This window comes from Tyto alba, unplaced genomic scaffold, assembly GCF_018691265.1.
Source record: "Tyto alba isolate M040663 unplaced genomic scaffold, T.alba_DEE_v4.0 Super-Scaffold_29, whole genome shotgun sequence".
NCBI lineage: Eukaryota > Metazoa > Chordata > Aves > Strigiformes > Tytonidae > Tyto > Tyto alba.
This window is the reverse complement of record NW_024881303.1, coordinates 9,033,269-9,057,998: the sequence shown is the minus strand read 5'-3', so window position 1 is coordinate 9,057,998 and position 24,730 is coordinate 9,033,269. Positions and strand designations below refer to the sequence as shown.

The window sequence follows — 24,730 nt, the reverse complement described above, 5'->3', positions numbered from 1 at the left end:
TCAAAAATTCAAGGATAAATTATTTTAATTTTGCAAGGAAATAGTCACAATGGTTCAGTTAAATAATTACTCTTGGGGACATGAACTCTTGGACTTGCATCAAGTGAAAAAACTCTAGTAGCTGTATCTTTGCCTGATCTATTCACAAAGTTTAAAAAAATAACTTAAAAAACAACATGAGAGAAAAGACATTAAGAAATATAAATGAGTGAATATTTTTTGTGTCCTTTGATAAATACTGCAAGAGATATTTCCAGTATTTGGCAGGAGATTATTTGACTGTATTTACACCAAGAGCATACTGAACTCCAGTTTACAGTAATAAACCTTTGGACTAGATTATTGATTAATGAAATACAATAATAGAAAGGGGTTTGCATGGGGGTGAGGTGATGTGGGAGAGCAGGAGAAGAGAGAAGAAGCTGTAGTGGAAACTGATGAAAATAAGAGAAACACTTGTCCACAATATCTAAAAGTTATACCTTCTGCCTGTGCTTTTCTTCATACTATACTGTATGCATTATTTTATATTTGTTGTCTTTCTCTCTTGGGCTGCTATTTTTAATTATTTTTTGTCCAGAGTCAGTCCTCCAATGGCTTCTTTATTCCTTGAACTCACCACATCAGAGAGTTCAGCAGAGCTATAGTTTCCTTAAAAGTTTGCAGGACTGAAGCTGTGTGCACTGCTGTTTTCAACTCTGCTGAGTTAAAGAACAAACCTACTATCTGCCATTTGTAGAGTCCCAATATACAGTAAGAAGTTGGATGTTGGGAACAAATTTCCACAAGAGCATATGTCCTATTTTCAAAAATGAGTTGGTATTAGAAGGTGCTTGGTTATTTAACAGTCATCACTAAAAGCTGGTCTATACTGTTTGGTTACTTTTTGAGGCCACAGATTGATGTTTTTAGAATAGGATAAATATGCATTTTTGCATCTGTTAAATTGATGGAGCTTAGGTAGATGCATATGAAGAAGCTGAGATGCTTAAAATCAAGAAGGTTCTGGTTTGGGAAATGACTGTTGGAGATGTTAAGTTTTCTCTTCTTACTCTGCTGCAGGACATAACGATTATATCTGTCCAGCTACCAATCAATGCACGATAGACAAAAACAGGCGCAAAAGCTGCCAGGCATGCCGGCTACGGAAATGTTATGAAGTGGGAATGATGAAATGTGGTGAGTTTTGTATGTCTGCACTGTTTGCTTGGGTTTTGCTGACTTTTTTTTTTTTTTTTCCCTTCAGTCAGTTCTGTATAGCTTTCTTTTTTTTTTTTTTTTTTTTTTCCCCTTTGTATCCTAAAAAGGCACAACAGGCAATTAGAGCAAGGTTTAAGCTGGTTTTATAGGAAGGAATGTACTGATTCTTAAAACAGAAGAAGACTTTTAATTTTCAGAAGGAAAACCTCTGGGAAGGAGTAAGGTATAGGTTAAGCACGTGAAAACCATAGCACCTCTGCAGAGCTCTGTGAAGGCAGTTTTCTTGCATGCAGTGTTCTGCAGAATGGAAACCCAAGACCTGCTGCTGCCTGAGCCTCAAATCAAACTGAAATCCCTTCTAATAATGAGTAAACGAGCCTGTACTGTGCTCTGCTGGTTGAATTTAATGCAAGAACAGCAGTGCCACATCAAAGCAATAGTTAATTAACCCAGTATCCTGCCTCCAACAGTGACAGGAGTGAGTGCCTCAGGAGGAGTGTAAGAGTGAGACTAGCACCTAAGTGAAACTACTGCTGACAGCTCTGAGCTTCCAAAAATTAGCAGTTGCAGACTTCTGGTCTAGAAGTAGTATCTTGTATTTAATAGGTCTTAAAATATTAATATAATGATAACTTTTCCATTGTCCCTCTTTTTAATCCTGTAAAGTCTTAGCATTTACAACATCCCGTATCAGCTTGACCACCTGTCATGTGAAGAACCAGCTCTCTGGTTGCCAGGCTTTTTTATGGGGCTTTGGTGGGGCAGTGAGGGGAAGGCAGTGGGCAGGCTGTTCTTTGTTTGAATAGGCTATTTTCAGATGATGCCCTGCAGTTCTTCCATCAAAAGAAGTAGTGAACAACTGCTGCTTGTCGCTGCACCACTCAGAATTATCCAGCTTTTTCTCTCATTCCTATCTTGTACTTACAGCGATGTAACTTCAATGTAGTTGTACATTTATAGATGAAATTTTGAAGGTTACTTTTAAGAAGAAAATAACACGAAAGATATTTCAATATCTAATGTACTTTCACAGTCAAGGTTTGCTGTTGTTTCTTACAGATTCCCCAATGTACATGATAGAAATAGGCTGGAAAAACATCCCATAGAAAAACTGAAGTGTACAGGAGAAGGTCACTGTGCTTGGTCCCTTGTGATTTGCAGGTGTGCATCTCATTTCATCCCATTTAATGTAGATACCTATTTCTATTTCAAGCCTAGGCAATGTTTTCATCCTCCCACTGCTTTGATCTGAATGCTGTTTGCAGGATATTATTTATTTCATTAGGAACATTCTTTCGAATTCCAGCTGCATTTATTGATGGACAATTAATGCCCATTTGCTCTTGTGGCAACACTGTCTTGTAGCTTAGAGGCTCCTCTTCTCTTTATTGTTAATGGTCTGATTATATTTATGGACTATATCATGTCCCTTCACAACCTTTGTTTTATTATACTAAATAAACTAAGAAATCTCCTCCTCTTGCAAGACAGGAAAGTAGACAGAATCTGGAAGTCATCAGGTTAACTTGTCCCTCCGTCTGCTTCAGGTGGAAATAATCAATTTTGCACTTGGATAACCAGAATCATGGACAGTATTCCTGTGAACTTTCCTCCCTGTAGTAGCATTAATACATATCTGTTTCTGTGGGAGCTTTTCTCTGTGTACAACCCAGGATTCTATTTGCCTTTTTCATGGTTGCATCATGCTGGCAGTTCATAATCATTCTACGATCTGTTATGACTGCAGCCTCCCTGTTCATTTCTAGCTGATAATTCCCACCTTAGAGCTACAATTTCCGTTTTTTTCTTGTATTATTTTTGTATTCCTGAAGTACATTTAGTGTCTGTTGTTCAAGTCAGCTAATTCTTTCTATATGAAGCTCCTGTTGTTTTCTACACTGATGATGCCTCTCAATTGTATTGGTGCTTTTCATTAATATGGTCTTAGCTACCTTCTCTGTCTGGCATCCAGAAAGGAAAGCCTTATGCTTGCAGATGAAGCTCATTTTGAAACCTTATTTTCTGAATGGTGTCACTTTCTTTTCTTCATCTTTATGACCTAGAATTTTACTCAAAGTTTTTCCCACGGGGTTTTCTACCAAGCCCCAGATCTGGAGATTGAGAGTTTTTGTAAAGAATGGTTCCCCTATATTTTAAGGTGACCCTCCACAATGCTTTCCTTAAATTAATCCTTTATTCTAATTGTCCAGGAAGTCCTGGTTTGTGATTAGACCTCATAGGCATGAAAATATTACAAGTAATAAATAACAATATGTACTTATATTTTAGCCTGTTTTTTTTTTAATCTTGTCATGTATTCATAAACGTATTTTCCTACAATAACCAATGTTTATAGGACATTAGTGACTATGCCAGACCCAATATTTAAAAATACATTGGAATAGTATTTTTAAACAATCAGATTTTTAATAGTAGCACTGACATCTGAGACTTGAGAATTTAATTTGAGAGTCTTAACAATTTAATTTCAGGAAAAGGAATGTAAAAATTACTCAGAATTGTCTGTCTTGCCTGATGAGTTAAGTGGCACCTGTGTGTAAAGCTGATGCATGGACGCATGGTGACAGACATTTAAACCAGACCGATTTTAATACTGTATTTCTTGCATGAAATGTAAATGCTGTTTCCTGCAGACCAGAGTGATTATCTTTCAAATTTTTTCTTGTAAGAGCCATGCTTTCATACCAGTTTTTTATTGTAGAAAGCCACAAAAGAGTACGTTTTCTTTTTAATGAAGGCTTTTGCCCATCTCTGCTTCTTTCCCAGATCACTTAGCAAATGTGAACCAATGCATTCACTAAAACCCTTGATAGGATAGAATGGTCTGTAAGTGCATTTTTGCTCAGTGGAGACTTGTTGTCCAGCAGAAGTGATAAAAGAACCTCAATTACCACTTTGTAGTTTATGAAAGCTCTTCATAAAAGCTCTGCACTGCTTACATTAAATCTTTAAATCCTCATTTTGTATATTATCAATAGACACCTTGAGAAAAAATACACATATATGTGTGTGTGTATATATAACATATGTTTCTGTGTGTAAATGTGATTAGGTTGTACATGTCATCTTTAAAACAGTAGGAGGCAGTAGGAAAGTGTTGCTTTGGAGTTACCTGGTCTGAAATTCTCTTGGATGTCATCACATTCAGAAATGTTGAGAAGTCAACCCAACAAGCCACAGCTATTTCAGTGGAAGTGAGCTTGGGGGTGTTTTGTATTAAGGCGATAATGGATTTTCTTACAAAATATACCATCAGTGCCAAAAGGACAATGAGATTCTTAGACACCACATCTGAAAATTTCTCTGTGGGAAGTCTGTGTTACCTACTGTTCCAATCAAGACAGCTACTGATAAATTTTGGCACTAGGAATACTAGCAGGAACAAGGAAAACAGGAATAGTACAGTAAACTCTGCCCAGCAAACTTGAATAAAACAGATCGGGATAAAATTGATCTTCTCTTGGAGCTTTCTGGTGTTTACCTGGGTACTTGAAATGGGCTGGGCTGTTTGCCAAAGGCAGTAAAGAGGGGAGTTGCTTCATCACTTAACTATAGCCACTCGGAGCAGCTATGCTCATGCTTTTCTTTTTTTTTCCTTCCTTAGGCTCAAACAGACCTTCTCCCATAAGGAGTTTTCAGTTTCCCTGTTCGACTAGACTTACCTTTTATTCCCCACCTCGGCCCTGCTCCTGTATCTTTTTTCCCCATGTGCCACTTCTTAACATGTTGAAAATGTTCCAAAGAATAAACTCCTTTCTGCCCCCTCCCTGACTCAAATAAGAATGCTGAGGGGCCATACTAAAAAGTGATGGAGAGATACTACCCTTGAATACCGGCATCATTCCACAGGTTTGCAGAAAGAAAACCAGGCTTCTCTGTGGGCTGATATGGTTCAGGCTTTGGCTCTCTTTTTCTCCTGTGCCTGGCCACTGTGCGCAGTTTCTGGATAGCACTTTGAAATACTGTAAATTACTTTTCATGCAGAAAGTCAGTGGGAGAAAAAAATTGTTTCATGGCATTCTCTGGACATCAGATGTATTAATTGTATTTTAGCTATTACAGAAATTACTGTAATTTCAGATCGTGTTCTCATGTGTGCATGGCAGACAGCAGCTTTGTCAGTAGATCTGCTCCATGAATACAGGCATACTCACCGGAACATTTGCATTTGCTTTCAAAGGTGACTGGAGTGATAATGATTTACTAATGTATACTTGAGTGAGTTTTAAGCTCAAACACTTACAAAACCCGCTTATAATGTATTCAGTGGTAGAATCTGTAGTTGCTGCTGAACTGGTTAGTTACATAAGCAGTTGCCAGGGACCAAAATCAATATTAAGAGCAACATGACATGTAACTGCCCACCTTATCAGACAGCAGAGGCATTTGTGATTTTCAAAGAAATTGTAAAGCAGGAGTTGCTTTAAAAATACTGTGTTTCACTGCCAGTAATACCTGTTGTGGTTTGTTCATGGGTGAGTGAACAACAGGCTCATTTTAATTACTTTTTTTTTTTAACTGTGTCTTATTTCTTATATTCTTGTGATCATTTACCCAGGTGGTCTGTGGTGCTGTAGCTCAGGGTCTTGCCCTTGGTCCAGCATGCTCAGCTAAATACAGCTATTTTCTTGCGCAGAGAATAGCTTTAAATAAGGAGAGTGTGGTAGGAAGAATGAGGGATTTGGTCATCTTGTGCACTTTCCAATTGCCTGAATTACCTTTATATAAATCAATATTGGCTATTAAGTATTATTAGGGAGTTTGTGGTAAAGTTGGAAATAGTCCCTAATCTGGGAAGCTGTAAGTAATTTATTGCCATGCCTTTACACAGATTGATCCACATTTCTGCGTCTAGTTAAGCCAAACATTAAGTTGGTCTATAATTATTTATAATATATAGTTTTATAAGCACTTATACATTCCTGTTGGATGCTAATAGATGTACAGGTAAAATTTCTCAGTCCTGCCTACACTTTGGATTTTAATATAAAGCACAAAAGTTCCTTTATTTTGTTGAAATTTTGTTTTAATTGGAAAGGCTGCTACTTTCTGATGTGTCAATTGACTAGCAAGCTTAAATATTGTTTTCTTAGTTGTGTAATCTTACAATGCACTCTTTGTTTAATACAAGCAGAATAAATTTTAATGCGGAAATAAATGGTATCTCTTTTAATTACTGATGAACTTTGTTTTATGCACACTGCTCAGTGAATCAGCCTTTGCCTGCTTTGCCAACATATGGTAATTTAAAAATATAATTAATAATTCAGAATCTGGTTTGGTTGGGGTTCTTTTTTCCCCCCTTTTTTTGTCACCCACTATATATATATTTTTTTTTTTTTGCTAACAAGTCTTTTATGCAGATGTTTCATAACACTCCTAGTTTGGCTTTCTGCATTGGAGATGTGATTATAGAAACTGGTTTTATGTTTTCAGTGGAGCAATGTTTTTGTTAAATAAGTACTGCTTGTATATGAAACTTGATTTAGTTAAATAACCTAAAGTAACTAACTTAAAGGGGCTTGCTGTTTCTCAGTAAGAACCCTCCACAAGTACTGAGACCTTTAATACTGTCAATAAGTATCCCAACTTGACTGAATTATTTTAAGATGGAGCATGGAGGGTAGCTGCACAGATGAAAATCGTACAATTAGAACAGGATGCCAGACAACTGGTTTATAATATTTTTTTTTTTTTTTATTTTACTGATTTGTTTGATTTTCATTAAAGTACCTGGTCACCTACCTGTGTGTTTATATTTTGGGTAGGCTAGAAAGTGTCATTAAAAAATCTTTACAACAGTGAATTGGAAAGGATAACTTGGGTCTTGGCACAGAAGGTCTGATATTTTCCATGTCACAGAGAAGTCTGGGTGACAGTATAACAGAGCTGAGGACAGCTGATCGGAGGATGTGGAGTCCCACAAGAGTGCACTTGGTTCGCTTCAGTGCCAGGAGCTGAACTAGGGTCAATAAGATGGTTGCAAGTGCTTGCTTGACCATGTGTTGCCTCTGGTAGGTGTGTCCAAACTACTGGAATTTCTTCCTCATTGTGTTAGGCATCTTCTCCTCTCCCCAGCTTCCTCTTAAACTAGTAGGTTTTTCTGACTTTATCAATTTAGATATGATCCGTAAGTGAACTTGTCCATGCGTTTAGTTAAAAGACTGCTGTTCATGTATCTTCTTTTTGGGGGTGTCACAGCTCCACCAGGTACTGGAGAACACAAACTATGCATATCATGGAGCAGATGGTATTTTCTGATAGCCCAAGAAAATTTCTCCTCTGCCTTGCATCTCTGTATGCCTTTTAGTCCTTCTGTGCTATTTTTCTTGTTCTGTCTTTCAAGATGCCTGTGTTCAATGTGCTTCAGCTTTCTAAATAGTGGAAACAATGTGCAGTGTTGCTTCTTGCTTTAGTTCAGATCACTCCTGGTGGCTGTGGTCTCTACCATGCATGCTCATATGGAAATCGGAGCCACGGATGTCTCTGTAGCTAGAGTACACTGATACCTCGGCATTTCCCCATCTGTCTCTGGTTGTACTTTTGTTCCTGTTGCTTAGCTCACTGTCAACCTTTCCTCTTTGTCTTCCCGGATGGAAAATATTTACATACTTTCTGTGCATGACATGACTTCAGAACAATCTGCAGCCCACTGTGCCATTCTAATGTTTTTCTGGAGCTGACAAAGCACTTTAAGATTTTCCTCTTGACCTCTGTGAATTAGTCCAAAGTGAGGTTTAGCAGAGAGTTCACTACATCGATCCAAGTGTCTCTGTAGAAATTAGTCTGTGCCTCGCTGTTCCTTGACTCTCTCAGGAAGAAAAGGGTTTGCCCAGACAGATGGTTGAGGAAATTGCTCCGTGACTTGTGTAGTTCTGCAGGTAACCTTCTTGGGGGGTAACATCATCAAGTCTGATTTCATGAATCTACCATAAGATAAAGTCTCAATCTCTAACTATCTCTGCTGGTATGTTATTTTTCCCTAACTGCTGTCCAGCTGGCATCATTCAGCTAGATGTTATTTGGCTAAGTTTTTGGTTTTGCAAATCACTGATTATTTGCCTTCAGTCCATTACTTGTGCAAATGTCCTGTCAGTACTCAACACACTTCATCCTACCCATATTCTTTTTAAGAATGCAAAACCATCCTTGCCCCAGATGGTGCAGACTTTAAGCTGGACTTCCAGCTGATAATGATTCCAATTCCAAATGCCTTGTTCCGCTTGGATTCCTCTATGCCTGAGGACTGTTCACTGAACCAGCTTCGCCTATTTGTCTTCTCTAGTCTCTTGGGTTTCCAGGTAGAGGGTGTTCTCTAGTATTGAGAACTTCTTTAATGGTCATCCTATTCTCTTTTACATCTGAGGTGGTTTACTGAACAGGCAGCAAGTGATAGCAATGTGCAGTTGAAAGTTCCACATCTTTAAAGTCCTAGCAGACTTTGTTAGTCCTTATCCAGCCTTTTCAGTGCCTTCAGGTTGTACCCGACTGGCCTTTGCATCTCACCCTTCTCACGAGTTGACTCAAATGGTGCCTGACAGCTGCTGTAGGTGAGATAGGACTATGACCTGAAAAGCCACCTCATTTGAGAAACCTCCACCACTGAGCATGCATTCATCCAACATCTTATTTATCATGACAAAGCCTCATCAATGGCTTCTGAAATTATTTTTTTTTTGTGCCCCTGCTGCCTTTATTTTTAATTTGGCTTACAATTGGTCCTCTTTGCTAACTGAAACCCAGGGCCAGAACTGCATTGCCTGATTGGAATTTAGAGAACTCATGGTCTATATAACTCTGATGGGTATGGATGAAGAATGGTAGGGATTGCTGAATTTGGCAGCTTGACAGGGAAAACTGCCACATAGCCGTGTCCCCAGGTCGAGTAGCAAGTCTGAGCATGTATTGTTATTAGGCACATACTCACACAATACCTGTATCCACAGTCAGCCACACAGATCAGCACAGACAGAAAATACAGCACTTGTGAACATGAGCAGTGGCTGGGTTTAGACACTCAGTTTGTCAAACAGTTGGCCTGTGGATCCCCATATCCTCCTAGCTGATGGCCTCTAGGTCTGCAGCTTCACCCCAGTTGCTGGTACTCAGCTCTTCTCCCCCACAAACAGTCACAGAAACACACACATGCTATGTATCCCTCCAGTAACTGACTTTCTAAAGTCAATGTTATCCAGTACCTGGCCCCTGGATCCTCTGTTCTTCCAGGGCCTTGTACACAAACTCTCTTGCACATGCACACACACACACACAAACAAGTCTCCCTTAGCTGGTCCAAACCTATCGCCCTACCTACCTGTAGCTGGCACCTAGATCCTCTGGTCTTTCTAGTAGGTGGCTTGGAATGCCTGGTCCCTCCAGGTGAACCAAAAAGCTTTTCCTGTTGACTCACCCGCTGGGTGTCGTGCCCAGACCACAGGCTGTTCATCCTGTTTTGATAGCCTTCGGGTAGCCTAGTCAGTGTGCTTGTTGTCACTGATTGGGTTCTTGGGATTCTTCCATCTTCATTGTTCATTTGCTTTGTCTTCATACACTTTATGAAGTCTTTAATCATATACCCTAATGAAGAAGAACCAGAAGCTGTGACCAGGGCAAGAAGTCTTTAGGCAACACACCAAAAAGACTTCATTAATGCAGTAATGTCAAGATAGTAGCAGAAAGGATGCTTTTGTCAAATTTGTTGTGGGACTGAAACCCAATGAGACAACGTATTATGCTTTAAGACTCCGAGACTCCGTGGTGTCTATGTATGTAATAATAAATGTTGGTCTGGTATTGATTTATATTATCACCGGCATTTTCATATCTATGAAAATTCAACCTTTGAATATCATATGTCAGTGAAAGTGTTGATGACCAGGGGAAAAAAAAAAAAAAAACCAACAACTTCTAAAACATTTAGAGGACAATTTAGCTGTCATATTGAAAATGTTAAATGCTGGAGGATTCCAATCTAAGGATCTCTTAAGTAACTTAGTATTTTTAAATATCCTGATTTTTAATATGGTACAATCTTGCATGTTAGTTACTGCCATGGATTATTTTTCAATCAGTAAACATAGTCCTTGTTACAGAATATGCTGAAGGGGTGAGGAAAGTAGAAACCATGGCTGAATGCTTTAGCAAATCCCCATACCATGTCTTTGGAGATGCTTTTAGATTCTTTCTATGGCAGCTGTGCAAGAATAGATAAAAGTGATCCTGCCAATAATACTGACGGAGAATTGGAGAATGTTTGGTGTTGTCAGAATGAACAATAAATTAAGTCCAGTAATTTAAAGGACTGCTCTTTGCAACAGAAATAGTGTTCTGCATACAGAATTCCAAACAGGGGTCTTGATCCTTCTAGTTGTAGATATCTGAATTCACTCTGGGGAAACTCCTGATGGCTTAATGGGACATAGGGAAGAAAATGGTTTACATCTCAGCGAGTCCCTAGCTGAACACCCAGCTAGCAGTGAGGCCCAGCTGTGCTTCTCGTTAAGGTATTTACACTGTTTCATGGCCCAGACTTTCAGAAATCTTTTCTTTCCCCCAGTTTACCTCTAAAACAGAATTTTAAAAGCAGAATTGACAAACGGCTGTCTTTATTTGCATTTAAAGACCTGATTTATCTCTTTTTGATGTCAATGGGAAGTTTCCCATGGACTTTTAAAGTGAATTAACTGAAGTTCAAAAATAAACATTTTTAACATTATTTTTTGTTTAGTAGAATAAGCAAAAACCTCAGCGGAAGTCAGTGGAAACAAAATTAAGTCAATGCTGAATGCTCCAGAAATTCTGAAACTTGATGTTCAATATTAGAAGATCCAATATTAAAGTGTTTTCCCCTTCTCCCCAAACATTTGAATTTACATAATGCAACACTGAGAGAAAAATACTTCAATGCAATCATGTGCATTTCATGTCAGGCTCAAGAAGAGAACGTTGTGGATATCGGATCCTGCGTCGCCATCGTAATTCAGAAGATCAGGTGCATTGTATTGGCAAAGCTAAGAAATACAGTGAGACAGCAACCCGTGTAAAAGAGATCCTGCTCAGCACAGTCAGTCCAGAGCAGTTTGTTTTAACTCTACTTGAAGCAGAGCCTCCCAATGTGTTGGTGAGTCGTCCCAGCAAACCATTCACGGAGGCCTCCATGATGATGTCCCTGACAAAACTGGCAGACAAAGAGCTGGTTCACATGATTGGCTGGGCCAAAAAAATTCCTGGTAAGATTTTCAAGCTTGTTTTTATTTATTTTAGTCAATGCTTTTACTGTTGATGTATCATTCTCTACCCTGAAATAATAGCACAGCACAGTAAATGTGCAGTATGAAAGTCTTAAGCTTTTTATCCTATAAAGTAATGGACAATTTATTGCTCATGGTAATTCACCTTGGATGTATTTTGATTTAGACAACAACCTAGCCCGTAATTTGCTACTTGCTGTTAGTCAAATACTTGTTCATTTTGCTAAAAAGCATAGTTGGTGTTGCATGTAATTTCTACCTCATCAACTATCAATACCTGATTAATCTGATTTAGAAGGTTCATTAAAAGGGGTATTATCTAGATTGCTATTAAAAAGAATTTAAGACCAAATTATTTTCTTGAATCTTGATAGAAGGTTTCTGATACAGTTGATGAAAACTGAAGTGTGTCTAAGCACTGAGTGTCTGCAATCGCTTCATTTGACATAGTTGCTTCACAAGAGCTTCAGATTGCACAGTGCTGCATAGTATCAACCTCAGAATTACCGTGCACTCTCCTTCAAACCAAAAATCAATAAAGATGCTTTTGGTTGTTGGCAACACAAAGAACATGCACTGAAGTACAACTACATGTGTTACTGCCTCGAATGTCTCAAATGTGACCACATTATCATGGCAATGTACCATTTCACTTCTTACAAACTGGAAGTGCTGAGCATTTGCAATTTCTTTTCCATGAAGTGCCCACAATTAAAACAGACAGAAGAAAGAATAAAAGCCAGAAGAAAAGCAGCCAGACCGCAGAGATGATAGTTGGCAAAACTGTGCAGGATAACTTGCTGGCTGACATAGGCTAAACCGCAGACTGTGGCCCTTTGGCGGGAACTAAGGTGACAAACTGATAATAGTGAACTGTAAGAAGCATTGAATGATCGATAGACGTATAGCAGCATGGGGCTTAATCCTTAATTTCAGATATAGTGCCCTGCGAGAAAGGATCCCTATGTCTGTGTTTACCTTGCATGGCTAATATATTCTGCAGTGTGTCTGGTAGTCCTGACCCCACGTCCATCAGGACTGAGGAGCCAGCACACCATGACTCCCCTTCTGGGTTTAATGCTGAAGGCAACCAGAGCGTGCTGGTGTGTGCCCTGCTCTTGTCACGCTTGTGCACGATGAACAGCACTTGCTGCCACTTGAATATGCACACAGGAAGACATACCAGTAATCCTTACATCTAGAAATAAACTGAGAGTGTACACAGCACGGGCAACAAGCTTGCTGAAGAATATTTTGTATAATCCTTAATCTAAGAATTTAGAATAAGGGAAGCGTATTCTATTTCAGATCTAGGTGGAGCAGCTGAAGGTGCTACCAGCTCCAGCTGCTGGACCACATCTTCTAGTTGCAGACTACAGTCTCCACGGCTCAGCCACTTTGCTGGAGGGTTCACAGGTGTGATGGTTTTGGGGTGCATAAATTCCAGGTCAGCTGCTGAGCTGCTGGGGAGGAGATACGTGCACAGCATGAGCATCTTAAACCATGCCAGCCATTTGCAAAGTGATAGTGGTCTTGCTGTTAGTGTGGAATGTTTTAGACTGAGAGCCTGAATCCTTAATTCTTATGTTTCCTGATTTAAAAAACTTTGAAAATAACTGTAAAGTAAGTAACTGTAAGGAGTTAAGTGGTGTCTATTGCTGTAATTTCTTCTCTGATCAGAAAAACTTGGTTAAAAACTACTATTTCAGAGGACCCCACATAGGTACGTTAATCCCATAGGAAATGAATTGAGAAGGAAATCTAGAAAAAAGTCTTAGAAAATGACCTAATTTTAAGCAGTATTTGAACGGGAAAAAAAACAAACACAACATTTTCCATTTTCTGATTGTTCTTAATCTTTATTTTTATTAACAAACAAACAAGCAAACAAACAAAAACAAAACAAAAAAAAACCACAAACCCAAAGCCTCAGCCTGTTGAGATTAATTTTCAGAATTATATAAAAAGTCAGTTTCCAGATGAACCCCAATTTTGATCACTTTTAGTTTATTTTCAACATTTGTCAGAAACAAAAACGTTTTCTTGGCAGTAAGAGAACTGTATGAAGAAAACCCACTGAAGCAGTCAAACCCCTTCAAAACAGTTCCTGGGAATGCTGACGCTTTATCATGTATGTTTGTTTTTTCTGATTACTTCTGTTACACAGAACAGAAGTAAACACCATTTTAGAACGGTCCCAAAAATAGATGTGATGTTTAATATGTATCTACTTGTAAGTAATATTGCCATATTACATGGTAGTTAGAGCATTTACTTGAATGTGGATTTTTTTTTTTTCTCCATTAAAATAACTGTGATGACTAAAGCTTAGGACATAGAATTTCAGTTTTCAAAAATTCTTGCACGAAGTTAATCACTTAGGTCCATGCTCTGCTTCCTGGAGGTAGAGTCTTAGAAAAAAAAAATACAGAGTTTTTGACTAATGGCTTAGTGAACAGTAATTTTACTTTCTGTAAAGCTGAATATTTGCTGATGGATAGAATGTTGTCATAATATTGAAATTTGGATTTATTATGCAACCTAGTGTGTTGCTGGCTGGAGCAGTGTGTCTTTTTCTAGTTACTACACATCTGGCACAAGTTTTCTCTTGTCTGCCTCAGTAATTCATAACTAAATTATTAGGTATATAGAACATGATTTAAAGGACGTGCACTACAGCCACAGAAAAATAAGGAGTTTAATGTACTCTGCAGTAAATTAAATAGGACTTCTCACATTGCAATGGAAGCTGTGGTGGTTATGTGCTGTCCTCAATCTCTAAAGCATAAGGTTGTTAGGAAAAGGAAAGGCATAGTCCTTCTAATAGCTGTGCTCAGTGGTCATAAATCATACGGCTGGTGCTGATAATGTGAGTTTAGCAGGTGACAGCCAGGATAAATCTGGATCTTTAAGTATCTGTAGACTGAACACTGGGACTTGATCTGACATCTCGCTCAACTGAGATAGTTTTTTAAACCAAATAGCTGGTTGTTTATGCTAGAGAAATCGGCACATGCCTGTGTAAATGTTTATTTAAATAAACTTCTGAAATGTCTTTAGGCTGTTGTTTCCCGGGAAACTGCCACTGTTAGCTTATACTATTCACACTTCCATGATTATTTGTCTAAAAGCACTTTTAAAATTATGACTGTGTCTGGCAGATAATCTGTTGTTGGCTGTGGATTCTATAGTAAATTCTGTGACAACGAAATCCAGGAGTGAAGGTACCACTCATAGGCTCCTGTTTACCCTTCTTACAAAATAAGGAGCAAGGATATCGATTTTGAAAGGCAGCACTTGTAACAATGGTAAGAGAGAGTGCACATTACCCAGTTTATGTCGACTCGGGGCTGTTGCTGACTGTCTTCCAGCCCAGTAGTTTAATATGATTAAAAAACATGGAGCATTTATATAAATTACTGGCAGCAGATTCTTTGACAGTGAAGATGTAGTGGGTATATTTTAAGACCTCAGACAACTGGCAAGAACTACGGGAAAGCTGTCTCCCATGGCCAGGCTGTAACAATTTTACACTGTGCAAAGTCGTAGATGCTAGCTTGTCTGAAAGTGAAGCACCTTTGCTAAGAGACCTATCTAAAGCAGCTCTGCTTTTGACCACTGAACTGTTCTTTGTCGTATCTGTGTTTTACTCCTTGACTGAGCAGTCTCCTTTCCCACTGGCATTTTGATAATTTACATTTCTGTTATTTTGGTATGTAAATTTTCTTTCTCTTTATTTGGCTTCTATGCATCTTTTTTTTCCCCAGTTTTGTTTTTTTTTTTTTTGCAGGGGAAGGGAAAGGGAGGGCAATGATGTCTGTCCCTTCTGGCTGTGCTGCAGTGTTGTCTGACTGCTGGCTGTAAGTTCTGGAGAGAACTTAAGAGCTGGACCAGGTTTATGTACAATCTCATTAATTCTGGTCTTGCTTCAGGGGTGCTGTGTATGGAGGCAATGGGGACACCACTACCTTCACTAACTACCCTTGTCTTTTTTCTTCTGGTTTATTGCAATTTTGGGGAAGGAGGCGGCAGGAAAGGGTTGGGATGAGATCAACACATGTCATTTGCAAAGGGGATGGTAACACAGAGGCACCAAGATGTGGTTTCTTTCATAGTTACCCAACAGATCCAGAAACATGCCTGTCTTACTGGATAAAACCCCCTGCAAGCAACAACCATATGCATTCTGAGGAAAGAACAGACTATTTTTTAAAGAGTCCTCTGCAGTGCAATGCAGTATTCTCCAACAAATGTGAGTTTCCGGAGTGATTCCCTGGTGCCTCTCAGGAGGCTTTGGGACCATCATCCAAATAGGTGGCCAAGCATAAAACAGGTCCTCTGCAGTCACTTGAGTTTCATCAGCTGTATGGGAGTAATTGCCCTTTGAACATCACTCTGCTTTATTTCAAATGTTTTGTGAAAGATTTGACAATGATAATAACAAATATTTATGTTCCTATTTCAGATGGCAGCATGGTCCTTCTGATGTCAGTGCTCTCTTTTCTGGCTTTCTTCAAAACCCATAATTCTTTCTGTTTCTCGTTTCTCATATACTCTGTCTGCTTTATCAAAATAGAGAAATAAACAGATTGATTTATTTTACGCTATTTTCATCATTTTAGGTTTCATTGATCTCAGCCTATATGACCAAGTAAGACTCTTGGAGAGCTGCTGGATGGAAGTTTTAATGGTTGGTTTGATGTGGAGATCAATTGACCATCCTGGGAAACTAATTTTTGCACCAGATCTTGTACTAGACAGGTAAGAGAAATAAACTTCTTGGGAACACTTCATATTAGCATGTTTGGAGGTGAGGTGAGTGGTAAAAGGAATAGGATTAAGTATGGAAGATGCCATTAATAGTTTATCTAACAATTTCCTTTACTTGTATTTGTAACAATAATGTCTTGAGGTTCCACATCCTTACAAGGGCTTAAGGAATGAAAAGCATAAACAGTATTGTTGAACTTGCCAGTTCCTTAGTTCTTATAGCAAATGACAATGTGAAGTTTCTCTGTATTTTTCACATCTTTCGTTGGTTTTGTTTCTTTTGGTTCAGATCTGTAGGTGCTGAAACTGTAGACACATCAACACAATGCACTACATTGTCAATCAATTCCTTCCAGATGATAACTTTTTTTCCCCCCACCCTTCAAAAAAAGCAGACATAGTGTCAGGCCATGTTTTAATTTTTTTAAGTAGATTTTCTATCTGTTTTTCTTCGTGTCCCTAGTGCAGACTTCATAAATAGCTATAATAATGAACATTGCAGCACTAGTCAAAAGAGATTTTAAAAAAACCCAGATTGCTGTTTAATACTGAAAATATTTTTTTCAAGCTAAAGCAGGGTGTTTGCAAGATTAAAAATTATTTCTCTGTAACATCGTGTACCAAGAAGGAAGAATACATCTTAGTAAGGGTGTTTTTTGCAGAACCTTAGAGGACTTGACCTCTGCTTCACATTAGTAAAAAGTCAGGGAAACGATCTGCTCTCTTGGGTAGGTTTAAAATGTCTCTTAATTTTTCAGACTGGGGAAATTCAGGTCCATACCAGTTCTGTGGCTTGAGCTCAATAATAACCATTGTAGATACAGAAAGCAAAATGGTTTAGTAAGAGAAATAAATTTAATTTATAAAAGATATGAAATAAATTATTATTTGCTCATATAAAATTCAATGCAAGGACACACTGTGATGTTCAATGCAATGATAAGAATTTGCTGAAAATGTATGATACATTTAGTTTCTTGGGAGCTAATATGTGCTGAATAGAGTGAGGTTATTTGAGGCACTCCACAAGACACAGCAGAGTGGGAGCTAGCAAGCATCTGGGCATGCTGTAATTTTTTTTTTTTTAAGGCAAGCATATATGAAATTGGTCTGTAATTTGATTGGGTTTATTTTAGCTGAACTTCAGATACATTTCCCACGTAATCTTTGTAGACAAGTACTTCTCTGATGCTTTAGTCTTTGTTTTGAAACTGGCAGATGCCTGTCCTTCTCCAGAGCTTTAAATTCCCCTTTGCTATAAGGAACACAGGAAACTGGGCAATATTGAGGCAGCTGGCTTTCTGCAGGCAGTACTTGCTGTACCTGGTTATTGTTATCTGCCCCTGCCTGCCTTGCAGCCAGCAGGCTCAGCACTGTCCTCTTGGGATCCAGTACAGGAGTAAAATTCTTATATGCTTCTGCGCTGCTGTGCTTAAGTCTCTGCCTCATCCTAAAAACATTACAAAGAAAAAAGTCTCATATTACAGATAGTATAAAAAAGCATCCCTTTGAATACTGTGTTGTAGAGCTTAATTGATTTTTTAGTCCAATACGTGTAAAAAAAAAAATAACTGAAAATCAGGACCCGTAACTTTAGTGGTTTGAAATTTGCTGCTGCTTAATTTTAAATCCATTGGAATGGCTTAGGATTGTTTAGGGTTTCTTTTAGATCAGAAAATGGGACCATTTCTAATATCCAAAATGGAGAAAGTTGCATTCAGTAAACACTTGCAAACATAAAAATAACCAAACCACAAACCCACCAAAACTCCAAAAATCTATTTACATTTAAACACCTTCAAAGGAGAAGGGGGTAAAAGTTGTTTTATTCTTTGAAAATGTCTTATTGTTCCAAGAAACTTATTTTAGGGAGTCTTTCTTATTCACTAAGTCCCTGAGGCCTCCGTCAGGTACAGACAGTGATGTCACAGCTTGTGGTATTATCTCCTCATGAAACAAATCTGGAAAATGATTCAAAGTGGTACTGTGCCCGGCACTACAGAGTTTCAAACTGGTTATCCAGAATCATAGTGGCTGTGAGGTTAAAGCCTCTCACAGAAATATGGTCATACTTACCTACAGTCAACCCTGCACGCGCTTTAAAGAGAAAATCAGTTTCTTAGATGTGCTGACCTTTTATACACTGTAATTTTCAGTTGAGGTTTCATGACAGAACCTTTTGAATTCTCCCAAAGATGAGCTGGGTAGGCCTTTTGCAGCCTCCTTTGTGCTTTGACTTTTATCTAGCTTTTTTCGGTACCATTTAAAATGTGTTTCCATAGGGACGAGGGGAAATGCGTAGAGGGAATTTTGGAGATCTTTGATATGCTCCTGGCCATGACCTCGAGGTTCCGAGAGCTGAAACTGCAGCACAAGGAGTATCTGTGTGTCAAGGCAATGATCCTCCTCAATTCCAGTGAGTATGCAGTTGACTCTAACAGTCACCAAATTGTACTTCAAGGGTGGCTGGGAAATCAGCCTCTAAAAATGGCAGAAATATCAGAGCTGTTGAAAGAGAACAATAGGAAAGGACTTCTAACTGTCAAATTGTAAGGATTTTTGCTCAGGAAACTTCTGAGCTGTATCATTTGCTGGATATGGGGTCTATGTCCTGTTGTAAGAACTGCATGAAAGACCCAAAGTCTGAGAGCTCCTCACAATGCAGGGTTCATGGCCTCGGCTGTGGGTATGTCCCCAGTAAGAACTTTTGCTCCTATTTCTGTGGAACCTGGTCATGGGTAAAGTTGCTGTACAGCTCTACAAACCTATCCTTATTTCTTAATTCTAATAAAACTAGTTACTCAGCTGAGTTATGATTAATGGGGCTTAAATGTTCCCATTTAATGGTAATTAATGATTGAAAATACTCAACAGTTCTGCAAAATAAATTTCAGGATAGGAGCTTTGCTTTGCAGCCTTTTACACGAGTCAAATAGGAGTGTGTGTTTGCTAGTTCAGGGCAGTCTGCAGTGAAATAATTTTATTCCCCAAAAAATGAATGTCAAAAACTCCAACAACAAAATATCAGCTAACTATTTACATCTACTGTTTTCAGCAAGGAACTACTGCATAATTCTCAGCCGCGTTCCGAAGGGGAATAGCTTAACTGTTATCCCAGTTGTTTATAGATGGATACCATTATTTCAACAGACAGCAAAAGCTGTTATTTTTTTCTTAAAAAAAAAAAAAACACAACAAGCAAGCAAGCAACCCACCAAAGACCCCAACAAAACCTCATGTTTATCAGCTTTATTTTCTTCAAAGCCTCACCTCTCAAAAAATCTCTTATTTCACCTCTCCCTGCTCTCCTTTCTTGACAAAATTAATCTTTTACTCCTAATTTGCAAGGTGTTCTGGAGCTCTGTTCTTCCAAAGGTATTTTTTGGAGGATTTTTTTTTTCTTTGCCCAGGTCTCTTCTGCTCTATCAATAATGTTATTGTGTGTTTCCAGACCTTCCTAGTGGTGATTTCTTCTCTTCCCTCTCCATACCCCCAATTCCCTTCCTTTTCCTTTTGCTGACTTTTAAGGTTTCTTACTGTAGGCACCCTTAGTGAGCTGTAGGGAGACCATGGCAGGCTGCTCTATGAGCACTGTCTCTCACGATGTTCTCCTTCCTCCCTAGGATATACTCAGAGAAAAAGGATTTTTTTCAGCAAGAAGGAATTAGAGCAAGCATAATTCTGTAATTCATAATAGTGACTAAACCACAAGGTACAGAGTGATTCAAAGGAAAAAAATAATCCCTGGAGAATGGAGAGCATGTCCATTCTCTGGACTGAAGGGTCTATATTCAACATGTTGTCTTGGGACAATTTGGGAGAATTACTCAGTTTGCAAATGATGTGGCCACCAAATTTTGGCAAAGGAGCGTAAGTTGAAGCTTGGTGTGGCACATGAAGCATCATTTGTACTGTCTTGGGAGTGCTGTCAGGAAACGTATCTTCTCTAATCCTGTTGAAATATTACATCAGAAAAAAAATCCCCAGTCATAGCTTTTTTTTTTCTTCCTCATGAGCAGAGAGTATTTCTTTCTCTTCTCGGTTAGGCATGTTTCCCTTGTCAGCAGAAGAACCTGAAAGCAACAGGAAACGGCATCACCTGCTTAATGTAGTCACAGACGCGTTGGTGTGGGTTATTGCAAAGAGCGGCATCCCCTCGCAGCAGCAGACAACTCGTCTGGCCAATTTGTTGATGCTCCTCTCTCACGTCAGACATGCAAGGTAAATTTTACAGAATGTGTGTAGCACATAAGGTGTTAGTGTTTGTTTATTACAGCAACAAAGCAAGGCTTGAACTCTGGAGCGCTCCTGAGGGGATCATGGTACTGCTCTTCATCTCTGTTCATTGTAAGGCTTTCCTTCCCAGCACAGCTAAATAGGCAATATAATCAAGTGCTTGCTGGCACCCAAAACTGTTATGTTGATACTAAAAAGCCGTCTTAGCTGTATTACATTAAATTACTCATTATGTATCTGCCTGAAATGTTTAACAATAGTAACACAAATTCAGACTTTCAAGAAAATCCTTACCCAGCCACCAAAACCCTTCTGTCCAAAATAAAAGTCTCTTTCAAAACTGATCTGCAGTGCAGGCTTTGGTGGAGCAAAGTGTGCTTTGGGTGGCATGTTTGTCCCAGGCCAGATTCGTTGTGTGTCCTGGAAGCAACTAACTGTTAGGTCTTTTATTCAGAACCACAGCATTTTTGCCAAATGACTCGTGCTACAGTGATGCCAGGCTCCTGCTTTGCCCATGGGAAGCAGCTCCTCTGTTCCCTGCCAGTTTCTGGACCTCCTTGAGCTGCTCATCTTTCTTTGCAGTACAGCAGCCTCAAATGCAGGGCCCTACAAACAGATATACTTTCATTTTCAGTCTGTTTGTAATTTTAAATTATTACCCACAGACTAGCTATTCATAAAGCTGTCTTATGGCTTGGCTGTGGAGTGTGTGTCCAGGAAAGACATTCCTGGGGCCAGGCTGGAGTATGCAAAGGAGAGATGAGCATATCTGACTTCGTGTAGGGACTCTGGAAGAGGGACAGCCACCTTTGCAACAAGCCTCCTGGGAGAGGGGGTGGCAGCAGCAGGGACTTGACTGTGCCAACAGGCAGCTTTTAACAGCCAGTTTGGGAACCGGGGCTGAGTTTGAGAGCTGTTCCTACAGAAGCTAAAGCAGCCAGAGCTGAACCCAACTCATGGCTCCAATGCACTGCTGTCACCTGGGTTGCCCACTGTGGTGTGACTCTGCATCACAGCAGTGCAGGAGCTCTTGTTCTGGCATGGCATGAATAAACATTGTGAGTCTTTGCAAAGATTTTATATTTTCTTGTTGAAATGAGTTTTTATGCTGTGCCTGCCTTGGCCAAAGTCTGGAGGCTACTTGTTGTGACCTGTTTCCTTTAAATCTGGTCAGTCAATTAAACTTTGTTCTGGAAATAAGTGATGCTCTCAGCTTTGATTATCAAATGATGCAGGACTCTCAAGAGCTGGGTGTAGGAGGCAGAGCTGCAATTTCTTCTTGTCATCAACGTATTTATAACTTTTGAATTGTGGCAGAACCTCATTTTTCTGTAAGCATCGCCCCACTCCCAATCCAGTCCACCAGGTCAGCTATCTGCTGGCTGGCTGCTGCTATTTCCACTGTGATAAATTGGGTGTTGAGCAAGCGCACTTAGATTTCAACCCCAAAACCTTGAGTGCATCTGAAGTATAAGTATGTGCAACTGTAAAGGCAATAGCCATCTCCTGCTAGTCCAAATCATGGTACAGCCACAGAGCATTCAAGACAACAAGGTGTCATTGTATCTTACTGCATAACAACAAAAAAATTACTTTTAAAGCCTGTAGCCACCTGCGGGATCTGACACTGGACATGCAGAGAGGAAACAAACTGCTTGAAGTTAGCCCAGGTAGTTTGCACTCCCTACCCAGCCAGGCAGGAGAGGCAGGTAGTCACTAGAGCTACACATTGTAAATTCCCCTTTTGTACAGAGCTGTAGTGTGTGGGCCTTCCATGTTTATGGCATCAGAGAGGTTTTCTCTTTGATTTCAACAGGGTTGGTACACCTGCATTATTTTCTGAAGTCAGATTGTAGAGTGTAAAGCACATCTTGGTTCTCTAAATAGTAGGACAGATTTAAAGTATTGGGATGTTGTTACTGTTGATAGTGGTAAGTGATCTCAGGGTCTACAGCAGCTCTATCCTCTTAATCCTAATAAAAGAAGACTCTCTTGAAGCCATGAGCCTGTTTTCCTTCTCTGTATTGCTGGACTCAATTTCGGAATTATTTGCTGTTCTCCTTCGCAGTAACAAGGGAATGGAGCATCTCCTGAGCATGAAGTGTAAAAATGTGGTCCCGGTGTATGACTTGCTGCTGGAGATGTTGAACGCGCACACTTTCCGAGGGCAAAGGAAGTCCCCAGTCACACATCCCGAACTTGGCCCCTTAGAACAAATGGAGGCTGGAGACAGTCTGCGGAACGGGGCAGCCCAGTAATTCTGTTGAGACCTGGAAATGTGGAGCCTGTTAAAGCTGTGGGAGAAAACAAAACTGGTGTGAGCCCTCATCTCTTCTGGATTTGCACATCGGTGTCTTGGGAAAGGCTTGTGGGACGCACACCTCTGTCTGTGTTTCTGACATTATAATTGCTGCACTTTTATAGTGCCTTTTCTGAGACTCTTCAAAAGCACCTTATGAAATTAAGCCTCAGAACAGTAGTGTGAGACAGGGAATTACTGCCTCTCCTTTTCAGAGGCAGGTGAACTGAGACAGAGAACTAAAGGGCCTGCTGTAAGACGACAGGAGAAGTCTGTGTCAGGGCTAGGAGTGGGCACCTAGGTCTCTGTCTCCCAGACCAAGGCATTTAAGTGCTGACTCGACAATGTCCTCTTTCAGTGTGAGGTTGTATGAAATGTAGAGCAGTATTGTTTGGGACAGATCCTCTTACCCGTGTGTGCTGGTTCCTGGGGAATACCGGCTTTGCAGCTGATCTAGATAAAGTGCTGAGATACGTACAGTGTAAAGGAGTTTATTCTATTCTTAAATATGCAATGGCTGCAAGGGCCTTCACTTGAAGGCCATTCAGAATAGCTTCTAGGGCAAGTTCAGAGCCTTTTCAGAAACGTTAAACCAAGCTTAAGTTTATATTTTGTGATCCTGTTCTTAAAACTCACATTATTGTCTGTGTATAATTCTTCAGTGCTTTAAATAATGACCAGACTGCCTGGATATTTCAGTCAATGCTGACGTTTGAAATGTGTTTTGTCTGTGAGATTAACATGTTGTTTTATATATTTATTAATGATGTTAAATCTATTATAATATTTAGATACAAGATACTTTTGCCTGCTGCCCCCAGGTTTGCTGCTTGCTTGTTTTCAAAGTGCATGGCACCTTAGCTGTGGTTTCCATATCTTGTATAGGATCCCCCAAAGAGCAGGGGGGGTGATTGTTCTGGCACTTCCTTTGCTTTGCAAGTGTGATGACTTGTTTGAATTTCACTGAAGGCACGGGTTTAAACCCCCCTGTTCTGATTTCTGCATGTGTTTAGGCTGCACTGAGGAAAAAATCCAGGAAATAGCCTGGCTGATGACCTCAGTGGAGCATAGAATGGCATCATTCATTCTGGCAACTGCCAATATTGCATTTTGACGTGAGCTAGGATTGCAATCACTCTAAATGCATATGTTTAAATACAATACATGCATGTTCTGGACATTTTAGGTATGGTGAAATTAAATTGGGGTCACACCAAAAGTCTATTTTGAGCCAATAAGTCTTTTGAATTAGGGACGTTGATTAGTATGCCATTTGCATACTTTGAATATTAGTCAAACCTTTGATCTTGATGTTTTTTTAAAGCCAATGACAGTATTTTTTTATAGGAGGGGCATAAGGAGTTTTCAGTGAGACAAATCTGTTTTCTTGTTCTGATCTTGTACTATACCAGATGTTGCTGATGGTCTAAATTTTTACTAGCTACCTTTTTATTGTTTTTAAGAAACTGTGCCCTTCTAATGAAGTGTAATATTTACTGCAAAAAAAAAAGGGAAAAATGTGCGTACAGTCTGGAATTCATTGGTACTTTCATTTTGAGGGAAGTTTTGCTGTGAAAGATGTGTTTCAGTGTTTCTTGCTCACGTTCTGGCCTCAGTGCCTGTTGTATTGTTCTTTCTCTGATTTTCTTTATCCTGTGTAATATTTTGGTTTAATACAGCTTTTCAAAGATATGTTTAGGTGATTTTTTTTGTTTGCTTTGCTTTAGCAGTGCTGAATTTATGTGCAATCTTGAAACAAACCTCTTAAAAAGAAAGTGAGAAAGATTGGGTATAAATCATAAAACTAACTTCTAATGGAAATTTGCTCTAGATTGACTCTGTAAAAGGACGATGCTGCAGATTTGTGCCACATATTGTGATTTATATATGCCGTTACTAGCACTGTGCAAATAGGAAAATGATGTGATTTTAACAGATACTTTTTGTCTTGTTG

The 24,730-nt window shown here is 39.3% G+C and overlaps 1 protein-coding gene across 1 annotated transcript in view; it reads left to right on the top strand.

Annotated features, from left to right (window-relative positions):
• The window catches only part of ESR2 (estrogen receptor 2), a 31,682-nt gene extending 8,803 nt beyond the window's left edge, over window positions 1-22,879 (top strand). Inside the window, exons 3-8 of the mRNA XM_009966888.2 lie at window positions 1,063-1,179; window positions 11,151-11,450; window positions 16,094-16,232; window positions 18,524-18,657; window positions 20,288-20,462; window positions 22,546-22,879. Of these exons, the coding sequence (XP_009965190.2) occupies window positions 1,063-1,179; window positions 11,151-11,450; window positions 16,094-16,232; window positions 18,524-18,657; window positions 20,288-20,462; window positions 22,546-22,735 (1,055 nt within the window). The 3' untranslated portion in view covers window positions 22,736-22,879. The remainder of the gene's footprint in view (window positions 1-1,062; window positions 1,180-11,150; window positions 11,451-16,093; window positions 16,233-18,523; window positions 18,658-20,287; window positions 20,463-22,545) is intronic.
• The last annotated feature ends 1,851 nt before the right edge of the window (window positions 22,880-24,730 follow it).